The sequence below is a fragment of the Channa argus genome, chromosome 2, assembly GCF_033026475.1.
Source record: "Channa argus isolate prfri chromosome 2, Channa argus male v1.0, whole genome shotgun sequence".
In the NCBI taxonomy this organism is placed as follows: Eukaryota; Metazoa; Chordata; class Actinopteri; order Anabantiformes; family Channidae; genus Channa; species Channa argus.
In genome coordinates this window covers 29,098,871-29,117,012 of record NC_090198.1, presented here as the reverse complement: position 1 = coordinate 29,117,012, position 18,142 = coordinate 29,098,871, and the positions used below count along the sequence as shown (strand labels likewise).

Here is an 18,142-nt window from a genome sequence, read left to right as displayed (position 1 = left end):
GTGATCGCTGCATTCTTCAATTTTATAGTGTCCAATCTTTGCTCGGCTGCCTCTCATCTAAGTGCAACATTACTTCATTTCTACCAAGGAGGTGGGATAGCACACACCCACTACCCCTATTTTCCAGTCCAAAGTGCTTGGTATCCCTTGTTTATTTTTACAAAATAAAAGCATAATTTTTGACAATAAGTATAATAAAATATCACACAACTTGCCAAATCCATAATACAAAAATTTCTACAAATACAACAAACAGTGCAGATTTAAAAAACATAAATTAAAGAAGTGCATTCATGTCTTACTGGATGCTGTCTATTAGCACAAAGTGAGGTGAACAGTTCCTTCACAAGCTCCAGATCTCAACCTAACAGAACATTTCATAAAAAAAAAAAGCCTGTCCACCTTTACCTTTACAAGATGTCTCATAAAAGAATGGGATTCATCTGTTCAATAAGTCCCAGACTATGAGAGATGTTCCCTCAAACCCTGTAGTAACAAGATCTATAGGGGGTAAATTAACTTTTCAGTCCCTACATTTCCATGAAGCAAGCCCACTTATGTCATTAGTTGAAAATAGAAAATGGCAAAATATATATTTTTTAATTATTATTATTTTTTTAAATATAATATTTAAATTCACAGAGATAACAACGTTTGAATGTAAGTTTCCCAATGGCCCAGAGTTATCTTACAAAAGGTAATGCAACTGCATTCAATACAAGTTAATTTGCCTGAAATTGGGAAAGCTGAGTTACCTCATCCACCTTCTGTGCAGCAGCCCACCTCTGAGAAATCTTATAAGAACAAGCCTGCTTTTATTTTGAAAATTCTACTGCACTGAGAGCAACTTGATGCTGAGGTTTCCCTGTGAGGTTTGACAGCCAGATCTGGTCCCAGCTTCTTTGCTCAACACAGCCGAGCATCCTGAGGTTCCTGCTGCTGCTGCTGCTGCTGCTGCTGTTCACTGAGACTGTTAAATTCATAACCGGACAACTTGGAGCTCCACTGACCGAGAAATCCACATCCGAGGAAGATTTTGTCTTGAACAGGTGTGAAGGTATTTATGCAACAGGTGGGAAATCATCTATTCTTTAAATGTTTGCACTTACTTTGGCACTTAATATACATATTTGTGTGTATTTACCATATATTTGTACTTTCTAAAATAGTGCAGTTAATAGCCACATCATCATCTGCAATATATATTGTTTGTGTCCAAAACTCATGATGAAGTTAGTTTTCATGGGTTTTAAGTTGGCTGTATGTCCTGAAGCCCAGGCTCCATCTTTAATTTCATCTTTTCATCTTTGTTATAAACGTATTTCACAAAGAAAATAGTTAAGATATTAAGAAATGTGTGATCAATGTCAGATTTTCACCTGAAACTGGACAAAATATGCTGGAATATGCTGGACAGTTATTGTCTCAAAATTATAATTGTAGCTCTAAAAGCCTTTGAATGATTAAAATCAACATTTCAAAGCTATACACTGTGCCTTCCAGTGGCCTTTCCTTAAGGGATACAGACTGTTAATATAATTCTTATATCAATATTTATTAGACTGTTTCTTAGTTTACAGATGTAGGTTCTTAATAAAACCATAACCATCATGGAATAATAATAATAATAAATGCTGATGTATTATTACCAGCTCCTATTTTTGCCCCACACCAATTTTTTATTTGTAATTACTACAACAATTTTATTTGCGATAATTTCACCAATGGACTAAACTTGCACACTTGTATCATCAGCAGCTGTTTAAAATACATTATACTCTCAGTGTAGTACCTTTTGGAGCATATACTACTACTTCAACCTGAAGCACAAATGTGAACTCTGCTTGTAGTTTAGTGTTTAGTGTACTTTAGGTACTTTAAGCAGAACTTTTCCTTCTACTAACTTTGGAAAACAATATATATAAAAATCATGTTTTTATATTTCAGATATTGAACATATTGTGCAGCATCTCCAGAAAGTAAATGAACCACAATTAAGAAAAGCTAAACTTTAAACCTGTGTCATGTAGCAAACATAACACACACACACAAACACAGGATCAAAGCATTGCCGTGACCACACCTTTGGTCCCCTCCCATCACGTCTCACACTTTCCCGAGTCTCCTGCCTGAATGTGAGCAGTGTTGAGACGTGATGGAAAGGCATGAGCCTAGAACATACAGTGTGTTTACATAGGCCCTGGTGTCGGAGCTGCCATAGTACGTGCTTGAGGGGGGAACAGATCTGGTCTTAAGGGGCCCGGTCTCTCTGGGAGTGGACCTCACCACGGCAGCTGAATGAGTGCAGTGTGGAGCTGGCCGCCAGCTCGGCTCACACATGCACAGCTCAGCTGCTAAAGAACTGTCACTACGTTCAAACACCGTGCCCCACTTCTCAGAAGACACTCCCTCAGGTTTCAAACACTCCTGATTAAAGAAAGCTGACCCCCTCTCTGTTTGATTTCAACAAGAAAGTTGGAATCTTAAACTGTTTGAAACTGTTACAGATAATACAACTACTGTATAACCAGTTCAAGTACACGTCAGATTTATTGTCATGTTAAAATGTAATAATTCAAGAAAGTTCCTTTGATAACAATGATTCAAAACATTGATCAGATCAATTAGCACTGATGGGGGAACAGGAAACTGTAATGTGTTGTTTATAGTAATACACAAATTGGACAAAATTCAATTCAATTCAACTTTCTTTATATAGCAACAATTCACAACAAAGTCATCTCAAGGCACTTTACAGAATAAAGTTGTATGGAGAGAACCCAACAATTCCCCCTTGAACAACCACTAGGCAACAGTGGAGAGGAAAACCTCCCTTTAACGGAAGAAACCTCCAGCAGAACCAGGCTCAGGGTGGGGGACATCTGCCCTGACCAGTTGGGGTGAGTGGAAAGGGAAGAGGGAAAAGAAAAGAGCAACAAAAGCAACAACAAAACATCAGGCAGGTTGGTAGGACCAGTAGCTGCACACTGGAAAACACACAGCTTCAAAGCCGGGGACACCTGCAGAGAGACAGAGACAGAGAAGGACAAAGACAACTACGGGAGAAAACACACAGAGTTAATGTCATACAGTGGTGACAATTGTGGGGTGAGAGGAGAGGAGAGAGTGACAGGAGGAGGGGGGCTCACCCAGTAGTCTAAACCTACAGCAGCATAACAATAACTAAGTATAAGCTTTATCAAAGAGGAAGGTTTTAAGCCTAGACTTAAAAGTAGAGAGGGTGTCTGCTTCCCGAACCTGAACTGGGAGCTGGTTCCACAGGAGAGGAGCTTGATAGCTAAAGGCTCTACCTCCCATTCTACCTTTGGAAATTCTGGGATCCACAAGTAGGCCTGCATTCTGAGAGTGAAGAGGTCTACTGGGATGATATGGAACTATGAGGCTCTTTAGGGAAAGAGAAAGCAGGGAATTACAGTAGTCCAACCTAGAAGTAACAAATGCATGGAGTAGTTTTTGGAAATCACTTTGAGACAGAATGCTCCTAATTTTGGCAATGTTCCGTAGGTGGAAGAAGGCTGTTCTAGAGATAAGATTGGATTCTAATCTATGCCAAAGGGTCATTTTTTAAATCATATGTTTAGGATCATGTTGATATGAACTAGACTAGAAGTAAGTAGGTAGAATGATATAATGGAAATGTTAAGGTATGTCATGAATCATTGAATACTAGTCTTTTCTTTTACATTTTGCTGAATATTTAAACATGGAAATGTTGTAAAAATGGATGCCTGAATGATGAATACATTAATACTATAAAAACTGTTTTAAGGTGCAGTGGTGATGGAAATCAATACTTAACCATGTGACAAAAGGCATATAGTGAAATGATGACAATGGCTTGTTTCTTTATATCCCAGTCTGAAGGTTTGGATTTATGGGATACAGGAAAATAAGAATATTTGTTCTGTTACTTAATGATTGTGTTTTTTTTTATATACTTTTCAGGTAAAATATGATAAGGTGCACTGTCCTGCTGTCTGTGTGTCTGAATGTCATCTCAGCATCATTTAATTATTACAATGATGAGGCAAATCCCTTGATAGGTAAGAAATACCTCTACAAACGCAACATTTTAAATGCATCATGAGCAAAAATGATGTACTGGCAGTACTGGACCCACTCAGTAGGTTTTGGCCTTGTTGTCTTTCACAGACCCAGAGGAAGTCCTGAGCGTGACTATTCCTTTGGAAGGTCTACAGCACCCGTTACTGGGAGGAACGATGACACTACCGTGTTTCTTTGAGGTGTGTAACTGTGTGCTAAACTTTACTTAAACGGCAACTTTTTCAAGTTGCTTTCTATGACTTTAGTTTAGGGAGTAAATGTACATTAATGCTATAAGACTTCACTCTGACTCCCCTATGTCAAAATATTCCACCTCTTCTAGCTAAGAAAATACTCCAGCTGACATTTGTATCAAGTCAAAGCGAAATTTAAGTGGTTTTCTTTGGGAATGATTGTGTTCAATTTACTTATTGTCGGAAATCTCTATCCTGAAATGCACAAAGCACTAAGTACTAATTTTAATTGACTTTAGATTGTTGTGTTCAGATGTATTAAGCCAAGGAAGTAAACTGGTGCAAAATGCCATTGTTTCCCATGTAGGATCACACTGTCCCCGATCCAGGCGCTCCCACAATTGCCCCCCTTTCTCATCGTATAAAATGGAGTCTTGTCACCAAAGAGAAAGTCACAACCATCCTGGTAGCTTTGGAAGGACAGGTGCGTATCAGCAAGAGTTACATGGACAGAGTTCGAGTGATGGGCTACCCCAGTACCCCTACAGATGCTAGTATCCAGATATCCGAGCTACGATCCAGTGACACAGGAGTCTACCGCTGTCAAGTTCAGCATGGCATTGAGGACAACCATGACTTGGTCCATGTGGACGTTCAAGGTGTGCCAATGGTTTGAGTTTAACATAAAGTGAATTGGGTCATGGGCAGATAGATTTCCAATAAATTCATTTGCAGGATAAATCAAGCCTTAAAAGGTTTCTTTGGTATAATATGTGTTGTGTGGTATTTCCTAATAAACCATATTAACATCTGAACCAAAAATGTCCCTAGGTATTGTGTTTCACTACCGGGCCATCATGGGTCGCTACTCTTTGACTTTTGAAAAGGCGAAGGCAGCATGCGCCCAGAACAGTGCAGTCATGGCCTCACCTGAACAGCTTCAAGCGGCGTATGACGACGGATTCCACCAGTGTGATGCTGGCTGGCTCTCTGATCAAACAGTCAGGTCAGTTTGTCATGTGATAGACAACCAGGGATGTATCATCAGGGGGGAAAAACCATGTAACTGCTTAGCCCCCCCCAAAAAAAACATTACTCACACTGCCATCGGTGTGTGAGTGTTTGTGTGACTGGTTGAATGAGAAGCACCAAAGCTCAATTTCATTTAACCAAAGGTACCCAATCCATGACCCTCGTGTGAACTGCTATGGTGACAAAGAGATACTGCCTGGGGTCAGGACATATGGAGTGAGGGACCTCAACGAGACTTATGACGTCTACTGCTTTGCTGAGAAGATCACAGGTACGCATTATTCGTAGATTTGCCAGTTTTTTAACTTTTTCTACTTATGTTTATATCAACCCCACGTTTTGAGTACTTTACTCTTTCTTTCAAACAAGCCTCTTTTTTTCTGATACAGGTAGAGTTTACTACACTGCTTCTGCGGAAAAGTTCACCTACTCTGAGGCTGTGGTGGCGTGCTCCAATCAGGGAGCTCAGCTGGCCACTACAGGTCAGCTCTACCTGGCCTGGCAACGTGGGATGGATGTTTGTAACGCTGGCTGGCTTGGAGACAGGAGCGTCCGCTATCCCATCAATGTTCGTCGGCCACAGTGTGGAGGAGGTCTGCTGGGTGTACGAACCGTTTACCTCCACAAAAACCAAACAGGATACCCCCTTCCTGAAGCCCGCTATGACGCCTTCTGCTACACTGGTAAGCCATCCTTTAGACATGAATCAGACACACTGAGAGCACTGAGGCTACTAAAAAGCTACTCAGTACCTTTTAGATTTAGCAGTTTGGTTCACCCTCACCATTCTCATTGGTGATGTTTTCACCTGCAGAATTAGATGTGAAAGATATAGATATAGATAAGATATTGTTAATAGGATTTTGTGTTAGCACTTGAAAATTTGGGGAGGGGAAAATACTTAAATCAAAGCAGGCAACAACATCTCAATAAAGAGAGGAGGAAGCCAAATGTATGACGTTTTTGCATTTTCTTACTTATCTCTCTTTTCTGGTACCTTCAGAGTCCCCTGATGAAGAAGGTTCAGGCATAGAATCGGGAAGTGGGGTACTCAGTGTTACTACAGTAACGCAAATCCCGGAAGTGTTCCTCAGGAGCACAACCACCGAGAGTGAGGCAGTTGGAGAAGTGGAGACTCAACAACCCACCATTGTGGACATTCTCTACACTGAGGAACCCATGGATCTGTCACTGCCTCAGCTGCCCAATGTCACTGAGGTCATCACAGAGTTGACAAAGTCAGTTGATGGCCAGTCTTTAGGGAGCATTGAGCCCACTAAAGACTTTGGGGTGCTTCCAAATGGTCAGTGATACAATTGAGTGCATGTTACGATAACTGTAATATGGGGAACTGCAGTAAATATAATACTGCCAATAAGTAAAATAGGTTCTCTTCTTTTCTCTATGCAGGTGTGGTCTTCCATTACAGCGCAGGCTCTGGCCGATACGCCTACACCTTTGTGGAAGCTCAGCTGGCATGCCAGAGCGTTGGGGCTTCGATTGCCACTCCAGAGCAGCTGCAAGCAGCATTTGATGCTGGATATCACCAGTGTGATGCCGGGTGGTTGCTGGACCAGACTGTAAGGTAAAGATGATATGTTTTTGTCAGAGCAGGTAAAGAGCTCCCTGTCCTAAACAAGATGTAATAACACAAAACATTTCCTCTTCCCCAGGTATCCTATTGTTTTCCCTCGAGATAAGTGTGCTGGAGATCTGGGAGATCAACCTGGAGTTCGATCCTATGGTCTGAGGCCAGCAAATGAGAGATATGATGTGTACTGCTACATAAATGGGCTGAAAGGTATAAAAAGCACTATTTTGCTTATGAAATAACCTGTTATCATGCCATTAAAATTAAGGGGGGAATAACTATGAATGTCATTATACATAAAAACCTGTATAATCATGTGACTTGTTCTCCGTCCTTTCCAAACCCGGCTTCCTCATCTGTTCCCCAGGTGAGATTTTCCATGTGGCATCTGCTGAGGGTTTCACCTATGATGAGGCTGTTACTAGCTGTCAAAAGCAGAATGCTGTCCTAGCCTCCACTGGAGAGCTCTATGCGGCCTGGAAAATGGGTTTTGACAAGTGCCGCGCGGGCTGGCTGGCGGATCGCAGTGTCCGCTATCCCATCAACAATCCTCGCACTGAGTGTGGAGGAGGAAAGTTAGGAGTGCATACAGTTTATGCTCACTACAACCAGACAGGCTACCCTAAACTTGATTCCAAATTTGATGCATACTGTTTCCGAGGTAAAGAATTTTGCAATCTTACATGCTTGTCCTGAATTTGCATGTTCATCATTCATCATTTTATTTTATTCTTTGATTCCTGCAGCAGACATTCTTGTAATTTCAAATGAAACTGGACTGAACATCACAGATATCCAGGAGGCTCTAATAAACCTGACTTCAATTACTGATTTGTTGCGGCCTGGTAAGCTCTAAGTAAATCTTAAACAAACTACTTTTTGTACATGTCCAAAGTCCCCTTGTATTTCCCAAATCACTCACACTTTATTTTATATGTTTTTTAGTTGTTCCGTCCATTGCCCCCCCTGTCCCTGTGGAGACCTCAGGCTCTGGTTCAGGCTCAATAGACCTTGGCTCTACTGGAGATCCATCTGCAAATGTCTCTGGCTCTACAGACCTCTCTGGGTCTGGAGATCTCTCTGGTTCTGGAAAGCCAGATATCTCTGGGGACCTGTCTAGCTCTGGAGACCTGAATGGTTCTGGAGACCTGTCTGGTTCTGGAGACCTCATTGGTTCTGGAGACCTGTCTGGTTCTGGAGACCTGACTGGTTCTAGAGACCTGTCTGGTTCTGGAGACCTCACTGATTCTGGAGACCTGTCTGGTTCTGGAGACCTGACTGGTTCTAGAGACCTGTCTGGTTCTGGAGACCTGACTGGTTCTGGAGATCTCTCTGGTTCTGGAGACCATGTTATGTCTGGAGGCCTGTCTGGTTTTGGATATCTGTCTGGTTCTGAAAACAAGGTGATCTCTGGAGATCTGTCTGGTTCTGAAGACCCAGCAGTCTCTGGAGGCCTGCCTGGTTCGGGAGATCTGTCTGGTTCAGGAGATCTGTCTGGCTCTGGAGACCTGGTGATCTCGGGAGACCTGTATGGTTCTGGAGACCATGTTATGTCTGGACATTCATCCTCCTCTGGAGACCTGTCTGGTTCTGCAGACATGCCTGATAGTCTAACTGCTAAGCTACCCCGTGGGGAATCTGGTCTAAGCAGTGCAGATTTTTCTGAGTCAGGTCTCAGTGGAGAAAGAGATGACATTATTATAACTTTTTCAGGAATTGACAGCATTGTCTCTGGAGAAGGCTCAGTTTCAGGAGTACTCCAAGAAGCTGGTGAAGGAAGTACAGGGATCCTTATCTTCCCTTCATCTGGCTCTGGAGCGTTCAGTGGTAGCGGAGACCTGTCTGGATTCGCCACTGGATCTGGCTCCAATAGTGCAGAGAGTGGTTCCTCCCCAGAAAGCTTTGATGAAAGTGGACAATCGTCTGGCATGCTGTCCGGTTTCAGCAGCCAGGAGTTTTCGGGGTTCAGTGGTTTCCCGTCCGGATTTTCATCTGGAAGTGCTAGTGGGCAGACGACAGAGCTTTCAGGAAGTGGAGATGCTCCCATTATACTGCTAGAAGATAAACTCATTGATGCATCCGCCCCTATTCCCCTCAAGGAGTTTAAGCTTGGTGCAGACCAACTGATGTTTAGTGGCTCTGGAGATTTTTCAGGATCTGGGATTATCAGTGCTGATATAAGTGGCTCAGCTTCTGGAGGTGGCTCAGGGTTCTTCTCAGGTGTGACCTTTGCTGAAATTACTGTTTCATCTTCTGGACAACAGGAGGTCTCTGGGTTTTTACTCTACAGTTCTGGCCAGGGAAGTGGTGAACATGTATCTGGATCTGGAAGCTCAAATTTCATCTCTGGGTCTGGATCAGGAATGTCTGGATTTGGAATATCCAAGTACTCTACAAGTGGAGAAGAAGGCAGTGTTACTTTCTTGGATGGGGACTTTATGACAGAGGGATCTGGAGAAACTACATTCGCTCATGAGCTTGGTCAAGGGTCAGTGGAATACAGTGGAGAACAAAGCAGTAGCAGCAGTGGTTTCTATTCTGGCAGCGGAGCCGACCATTCATCTACGGCCAGCAATATTTTACCAGAAGCTCCTTCTGTGGTCCTGCCCTCTCCATCGAGTCAACGGGCATTTACAGTGGGCACGACAGGACCAGAGTTGGACTTCGCTGGTTCTGAACTTGCACCGACCTCCAATGTCTACATGACCGACTTCGCTGTACTTGGTCCTGCAGGAATAGCTGCTCCACCAACTGCTGCTACATCAGCCTCCAAGCAGACACCAGGCCTTATAGTAGACGGTAGGCCAGCTTATCGTTTAGTCCAAAAAGTTGGTATTTTCTGCTTTTGGTTGTGCTTTTAATGAGCTGCTGCCAGTTTCCTTGTACAGTCCAAAGACGTGCAGTTAGGTTCACTGGTTCACATTACAAAAATCTAGCTAGACTCAAGCGCCCTGCAAATATACTTTTCTTGTCATTAGCTAACTGAAATAGTTAAGGCCATCCCATAACTTTGGGCATAGTTTTGAGATATATATTCAAGATTCAAACAACTTTATTGATCCCATGGGGAAATTGTGTGGAGAGCAAATGCAACAGGCTGTAGCTCGGCCCACGCCTGTGCACATTCCTTTATTTATTTCACAAACAAGGACCACACACTCAAATCCGATATGAAGTTTATAAAGTAGAAAATGTGTGAATAGCATCTGCTGAGTAGGAACTGCGATAGATGATGGAACGGAATGACATCTGGAGTAAGGGACCCTGGGCTTGACGGGAACCTGGGAAATGTTTTGGGCAGAGTTTGCTATTGCTCCATGCACAGCAGACCCCCCCGGGGCCTGTGGAGACAATAGAATGGGGTGGTGTACAAAAAAACGATACCAGCAGGGGGGCATTTAGAGACGTTTGACCAGAAGGGTAGTGTTTGAAGTGTGGTCTTGCTCCTGAACTTCAGATATTAATCTTCATTCATTCGTTTACTTATTTTGCATAGAGCAGATCACCTGTTCGTCTCAGAGCAGTCATTAGGAACCACACAAATTCATGATCAAGTTGAGTAATGGCACAACTTTGTTAGTTCTCGATACAGAAACAGAATATGGCCTGCAACATCAAATTTGATCCTTGCTAATTAACTCAAACACACATTGCGCAAGTTCTCTACGAAACCTTACAATACAATGTGATTTTGATAAACATTTCCGTGTGGAATCAGGTGCTGATTAAATGTCCCTGGTTAGATATGAATATCAAAAGCCAAGCTACACCACCACCACTTCTACACAACTCATTAATCATTCTTTGAAAGTGCTACTGTGTATATTGTCATTCATGGAGGGACATTTACATTTTTTAAATCCATTTTTCTAGGTGGCTTTAATCCATGTGAGCCCAACCCATGTGGTGGCGCTTCATGCACAGCAGAGGATGGTGTTCCCCTCTGTCATGGTAAGTCCCAAATATCTTTCTTTAACCTTAACATTTCTTTATACTGTAACCGATTGTAATTATATTCCCAGTTTATGAATTGGTCTCACCAAACTGTTGTTTTCTCTCCCTGCTGTTCTGTCCTGATGTGTTTTGCATCTTATTTTTGCTATGTTTTATGTTCCTCTAGTTTCCTTTTTTTATCCATGTTGTCTTTGTCCGGCTCTGGGTGCTGTGTTTGTGCAGCGAACTTGAACGTGACGGTGTTACTTATATACTGTCTGGATACTGTCAGCTCTGGTCTGGAGTTCAGCCACCTTTGTGTAGCATGTTCATTGAAATTGTCTTCAGCCTATGTGTTGTTTTTGGTCTGCTGTGCCGGGATGCCGCCCCGCTCTGCTGCATGCATGCTAAAACCAGGGTAACATATGAAACTGCTGGAATCGCGTGGTTCCTCTATTCTTCAAATACTGACCTTTTTGCTGCAACTGACTACACACTCAAACATTTACTGCAGTTACTATTTATACCTGATGCAAAATAAACAATTATTTAGTCGATATTTGACTATACAGCAATATAATATTTTTTTTGGTGACCTGGAAATACTGCAACTGTAAAATACTGACTAAGAAATATGGGAAACTATATGCAGTGAAACTGATCTGTGTCAGAAGTTGCAGCAGCGTTATTCACTAACTCCTTAGCTACCTATCAAACCCCACCCACACACACACACCTTGCGCTCAGCTCCCATCCTCCACTATCCCTTGCTTAAACAGTAGTGTCACCCGACCCCTTTTTTGCAGAGGTAGATGTGTGCCATTCCAACCCTTGCACCAATGGAGCCACCTGTATGGAGAGTGCAGACTCTTACAAATGCTTATGCCTGCCCAGCTACGGAGGGAAACACTGTGAGATCGGTACGAGATCAGCTTCAGCTAATAAATACTAACAACAGACTCAAAAACAACTGAAGAGACAGAGATGCTTAACTTCACAAGCAGGTAGCATCATTACTCTATGTGGGTTTTAAGGCTGAGTCAGGAGGAGTCCTGGTGACCAAGCGGTCAAACGTGCATAGTTTGGAACTGCAAAGTCGCTAGTTTGCCATGGGAAACTGTTTAATGGCAAAAGACTAACGAAAATATCTAAAGGGTCAGTTCACCCTAATCACAGAACGTGTGTTTCACACAACATGAGTGGTCTCTAAATCGAATGCAACTATTGCAGTATAACAATGACAAGAGCAACATGGCCGAGCTCAGCCGCACACGTACGTCTGAAGTCTGGGTCTTCATAAGTGACCTGCACCGTAATTACAATTCCGTTTTTTTCCTTTCTAAAACTGAAAATCCTGCCACATGTGAGAAATGTTTTAAAGAATGAGGATAACACTTTCCTTTACGTATCTGATCTCTGCCTGTGATGGTTCGGACCATTGTGCCTCCTTTTCCTTATGGACGACTTCACTGATTTTGAAATTGCTTCTTTTAGTTCCAGTTTGGTTAGGACATGTAAATAAATGCCGTTAAACTTGTCTCTCTACGTCTACCTGAAAAATGCATCCAGATGACATCACTCGAAGGAACCTTCAGTTCAGGTTAGGTCACCTTTTTGCTCTTAATATGAACTGTGAAATTAGAGTCAACCTGCTTTTCCAGAGCTCACTTCTAACGGTTTAAAACTCCTCCAGGTGATGTCATCTGAGTGATATCACCCAGTTTTTCAGCTAAAAGCAGAGAAATATTTTGATATAGGGAAGTTTGAAAGCATTAATGTACATTTACAACCTAAACCAAAGCCAAAGAAAAACAAGTTGAAAATTGGTGAAGTCGCCCTTTAAAAATCCCTCAGCTAGAGGACTACAAATCACTTTGGTGAAAACGGGGCTGTGCCACAAACAGCTGGATGATGCTTATTAGGCTATTAGTTACTGCAGCACTTGGTGGTTCAATAAAAACACCTTTATAGAAAAATCCAAATGAAAAACAAAAATAAAAACAATGCAATGAAACCAATGAAGCAAAATAAAGTGTGCACCAAATACACACTGCCTGCTGCAATGACTCATTGCATAGAAATATTGTACAGTCCAAATCCGCATCTGTGAAACACTCACAGAGATACAGGCTGTCGTGTATCATGGAGCAATTTAAACTCCTGTTGAGTCGCCAGTGCGTGATCTGTGAATCTTTCTGTAATTTGGTTGAACTGGCCCCTTTAAATGAAGTCATTGTGTGGAAGAGAATGAAAGCATTACAGTAAGAAAAACATTGGAAATTCACAAACAGGTCACAGTTAGGCAGGGCTCTCTCAGCTGAAACGTTTTCTGTGTTAGGAAGGTTAGTTTTGTACGTCAGAATGGAAACGCTGTCACTGACGCTCACTGACTCACAGGAGAGGTTCTGAAAATGTAAAACACTACACGGGTTGTGAATGTGCACTGTATCAGAAAGAGTGAGAAGACCGAAGAGGAGCTTCTCATCATCAGATACTGCATTTTAACCCATTTGTAGATGTGGATGAGGAATAATCCGAACGCATATTTTTAGAGCGAAAAAGAATTCAGAATGGCACAAATTGCATTAAAATGGCTTATTTCACGATATTGACGCGTTGGTGTTGCGGCTGCAGATGAGCAGCAGTGTGAGGACCGCTGGACTAAGTTTCAAGGCAACTGCTACAGGCACTTCTCTGACAGAAAGACGTGGCTGGACGCAGAGCGGCACTGCCGGGACATGAACGCCCACCTGGTCAGCGTCGTCACGCCGGAGGAGCAAGACTTTGTCCACTGTGAGTGTGTTTTGTGGTCTTTCTGTCCATAAGGATGGGGACATACAGTTAAAACTCAAAATAAAGTCCTCTCAACACTTGTTTCAATCCACAGCAAACGCACAGGACTACCAATGGATTGGCCTGAACGACAAGACAGTAGCGAATGACTTTCGTTGGACAGATGGGACTCCACTGGTGCGTGAGGACAACACACTGCTGTAGAATGATTTCTTCTATACGCCATGTTTTGTACGGTCGTTTTTTGGCAGAGTAGATACACACATGCAGATACAAGAAAAGTCACTTAGCTTACCAACTCATGAAAGACATTCAGAGGTCGCTGTCTTCCTTACGTCTCCTGTATGTGTCTGTGCTGTAAAGTAGTTTTGTATGTCCTTCTCTTCTTTAGCAATTTCAGAACTGGAGGCCGAACCAGCCAGATAACTACCTCAGCACTGGCGAAGACTGCGTGGTGATGATCTGGCATGAGAATGGCCAGTGGAATGACGTGCCCTGCAACTACCACCTGCCATTTACCTGCAAGAAAGGCCCAGGTACAGTTGATTCAGACCTAACACCACATTTTGGTCGAATCCGTAGCAAAACCTGACAAGCCATTCTAATTTTTTGCCACAAAGGTCAAAAAAGATGAGATGGTTAACGCATATCCATTACAATTTATGGACCCATAAAGACATCACAGAGCTCATAAAGAGACTGTTTGAGATATTTGTGGGGACCTTCAAACAGTACTGTAACTATTTGTCACATTAGGCTAAATGTAGTTTGGAACTGTCCTAGCTGAACTTCAGTTGTGTGTCAAGTCTTGGGTACTGGGACACATGGCTGTCAAAGCGACGTCTGGTGCAGGGGGTAGAGTGGTCATCTACCAATCCCCCTGTTGTTGGTTCGATTGTTTGCTTCTCTTGCTTCTCTTCTGGTCACATGTCGAAGTGTCCTTGAAACACTGAACCCCAAGTTAGTGTCTCCCGGTGAATGTAGGCCAGTGGTGTGTGAGTGTGTGTGTGTGTAATTGTGAGTGCAAGTGACCATTAACCATCTTGTCACATTTTAGACTTTGGATCCAAGCTCGAGACCACAGACACAGTTGTATGAACAGGATAAAAAGTTTATTTAGATAAACCAGAAGAGACTAATCCCCTAACAGGACCTGAACATAGAAAGGAAAACTCCACATAACTAGATTCATGGAGATTAACTTGAACATAATATGGAAACTTCAACACAACAGACCTGATGCTCTAGCTAATATCCTAACATGACATAGAGACATGGAAACCAGTACCAGGCCTCTAGGTCTAGAGGTGTCAACCGTTGTGTGGCTTGAGCTAGGGGTGCTGACCTAGACCTAGAAACTGGTCATCATGTGGGTATGTGAAACTTCTCCAGAACAGAAACGGACAGAGTAGCGGCAGAGGTGGCGTCACCAGGCCACTCAGGTGCACACACTAAGGAAGCAGCGTGACTTCCACCTCACCTGGGCTCAGGAACTGAGGCGTCAGAGAGTGGCTATGCGAGCCCTGTCAGGCCATGTGGCCCAGGGGAAGAAGCTGTTGGTTAGTCCGGTGATGTGAAAACAATAGCGATTAATGCAGATTTTAATGCAAGACCACCAGCACGACATTGTCAGTTCCATGGTAGATGACTGGATTATCATAGTTAATAGTAAAGGTTGTAATGTGGCTAACAATTATATCTTCTTTTCCTTTGGGCTGTTCCCTTTCAGGAGTCTCCACAGCGAATCATGTGCCTCCATCTAACCCTGTCCTCTGCATCCTCTTCTCTCACACCAACTAACTTCATGTCCTCTCTCACTACATCCATAAATCTCCTCTTTGCTCTTCCTCTAGACCTCCTGCCTGGCAGCTCCAACCTCAGCATCCTTCTACCCATATATTCACAGTTTCTCCTCTGAACATGTCCAAACCACCTCAATCTGTCCTCTCTGACTTTATCTCCAAAACATCTAACATGATCTGTCCCTCTGATGTCCTCATTCCTGATCCTGTCCATCCTCGTCACTCCCAAAGAGAACCTCAACATCTTAAGCTCTGCTACCTGCAGCTCTGCCTCCTGTCTTTTCTTCAGTGCCACTGTCTCTAAGCCGAACAACATCTCTGGTCTCACCACCATCTTGAACATCTTTCCTTCCATTCTCGCTGATGCTCTTTTATCACACAACACACCTGACACTTTTCTCCACCCGTTCCAACCTGCCTGCACTCGCCTCTTCACCTCTTTTCCACACTCTCGTTTACTCTGCACCTGTTGAACTTGTTGAACAGACTCCAGTAGCCAGACAATTAAAAATAGCAAGCGTGTGCGGTTCAGCAATGCCTCTTTAAAAAATCTGGTTGGTATAATATCAAGGTAACAAGTGGACATGTACAGTAAGAGTGGACACATACAGTAGTTCAACTTAAAGCCCCGTGGCCTCTTTTTGTGTTCTCAGTGTCTTGCGGTGCCCCTCCGGAGGTGGACAATGCCTACATGTTTGGTAACAGGAGGGAGGAGTACCCTGTCAACTCAATCATCCGGTATCAGTGCAACCAAGGATTTAGACAGCGCCACCTACCGGTGGTTCGCTGTAAAGCAGACGGGCAGTGGGAGACACCTCGGGTGGAATGTACTAATAGTAAGTTGGCTCTTTATGAAAAACCAAAAGGTACAGACAAGTGGACTATGGTGACAAATAGTCACTCGTATCTTACTGGTTGTGCTTTTCTTTTGCAGTGGTGAAAACAAGGAAACGAATAGAGCCGAGGTTCAGCAGGAGTCAGCAGGAAGAATAGGAATTATTTCAAAAGAACTTTTTACAGTACAAAAAATAATAATCAATGTCCATCCCAGTGAAGACCATTTGAAGTTCTAAATTATTGGAAGACACAGATGAAGTTTGCTACATAATGGATTTTGTCTGCCCTTGGTAATATATTTGAATTATATAGAATTATTTTATTGCTCTGACTTTATTTTCACTGTTTCTATTGTAATTATGTTTGATGAAATCATTGTCTGGTAGCTGTAGATCTGTATCAAAGACATGGATGTTGGTAGAGGGTGGTAATCACCCCAGTTTCTTTGCAGTTTCCATCCTTCCAGGACCTTCAACGACCTTCTAGCCTAAATATTCCGGGGCTGTAGCTTTTTATTTAGTACACAGTCCTGATTGGTATCATATTCTTTTATCTAAACTTTGTGTATTTCCAAATACTTTTTCTTTAAATGCAGCAGCCACAAGTAGCAGAAAATTCCTATAGTCAAGTTGTAAGTTCATGTATTGCACGTCCAAAATGTAATTTAGATCCCAGTATCTTTAGGATTATTAGATGGCAATCGGACGATTTCCAAAGTAGATGTCCTGTCCAAATGTCCTAATGGAAACAAGTAAAATAAAAAAACAAGAATTAGACAATATTTAAACCACACTAAGCTATAAAGAGGAAGCAGACAATCCCAACAAACCATCGTTTCTTTTTAAAGTAAATTTAAAACGGTGGTTTGAAGCAGAAAAATACACATTTTATTTGCTGACTCCACAGAGTGACCGAGTCTCTGCTGGACTGAGCCAGTGACTGTTATATACCAGAGGAGATTCAGTGCTGTGCTGTATGAGGCTGCAGCAGCATCTGCAACTCACAGTCGGGGCAAATAAACCTACACTTCTCCATTTTTCATTTTTAAACTAATCGCTTGTCATGTTGGCTGCTCTTTTGTTCTCTGTGTGTTTCTGTCACCTTCGTGCAGAGTGTTTTTGTGTGGCACGTTTGTTGAACCTCGCTGGAAACTGTTTCCATTCAGCTTGTCCTTTGTGCACTTGTTTGTGTCATTGTTGCTGTGTGTGTTGAGGCTGTGCCTCCGTCACTTGCTGCATGATAAACCAAAGACAATTCAATCTCCAATCTGTACATTTTTCTGATCAAGATCCATTTTATTCACTCATTAAAATAATGAGGCTGATGATTTTTTTTTTTTACATCTTATTCCCGTGTGCTTCAGCTCAGTTGTTGCCCGGAAACATCTGTGAGCCACACAAACACACTGTAGTTTCCTACAAAATGTGTATTAGTCCACTGTTGTAAATAGGCCACAACAAATGCACTGGTTTCTCCTGTTTGAGCAATGTTTCATAAAAAATACAGTGTCCAGCTGTTCCTTTTTTTTTTTTAAGGAAGCTATTGAGCCTTTTGAAAAACGCCATGTATTTGTGACTTGTTTTTAAAGACTGGCACAGTTGGAGAGTACTGAAAGATGAGCATTACTGGATTTCTGGTTCGGGTATTTTCGTGGGGTTTTGCTGACAATAAGACTGACACCCGTCTTAGCCTTTTAAAGCAAATACGTTGATACGTTGGATTTTGCGATGTCGAACACGGATCAAAATCATAAATATCTTTGCTTGAACCATTGTTGTCATTTTTTAATGGCATTCATTTGATGCGTGAACGCATCCATGCATGTACTCTGAAAACACATCAATACCAAATAAAAACACTTTGGTTCTCACCCTCTGTGAACTTTCTGGAATAGA

General features: G+C 42.5%; 1 protein-coding gene across 3 annotated transcripts; it reads left to right on the top strand.

The window, feature by feature from the left end:
• The first annotated feature begins 866 nt into the window (after positions 1-866).
• On the top strand, positions 867-18,117 carry LOC137106604 (aggrecan core protein-like). Of its 3 annotated transcripts, none has more exons than XM_067490139.1 (20): positions 867-1,072; positions 3,967-4,064; positions 4,174-4,265; positions 4,627-4,918; positions 5,091-5,265; positions 5,435-5,562; positions 5,681-5,974; positions 6,295-6,594; positions 6,702-6,876; positions 6,965-7,092; positions 7,250-7,543; positions 7,632-7,727; positions 7,828-9,681; positions 10,756-10,833; positions 11,622-11,735; positions 13,450-13,608; positions 13,703-13,785; positions 14,000-14,144; positions 16,064-16,246; positions 16,345-18,117. In XM_067490139.1, the coding sequence occupies exons 2-20, from the start codon at positions 3,974-3,976 to the stop codon at positions 16,401-16,403; spliced, it is 4,740 nt and encodes a 1,579-aa protein (XP_067346240.1). In that variant the 5' UTR covers positions 867-1,072; positions 3,967-3,973; the 3' UTR covers positions 16,404-18,117. The 3 variants fall into 3 exon arrangements, with proteins under 3 accessions (XP_067346240.1, XP_067346231.1, XP_067346250.1); XM_067490130.1 differs by having other exon boundaries at positions 868-1,072; positions 7,629-7,727; XM_067490149.1 differs by lacking the exon at positions 11,622-11,735 and having other exon boundaries at positions 869-1,072; positions 7,629-7,727.
• Positions 18,118-18,142: the final 25 nt, after the last annotated feature.

Excerpts from the sequence above, each read along its gene's own strand:
- LOC137106604 (XM_067490130.1), top strand. The coding sequence starts at position 3,974 with ATGATAAGGTGCACTGTCCTGCTGTCTGTGTGTCTGAATGTCATCTCA. Across the intron at positions 6,877-6,964 it reads TTGCTGGACCAGACTGTAAG|GTATCCTATTGTTTTCCCTC; the intron begins GTAAAGATGATA and ends CCTCTTCCCCAG. Across the intron at positions 11,736-13,449 it reads AGGGAAACACTGTGAGATCG|ATGAGCAGCAGTGTGAGGAC; the intron begins GTACGAGATCAG and ends TTGCGGCTGCAG.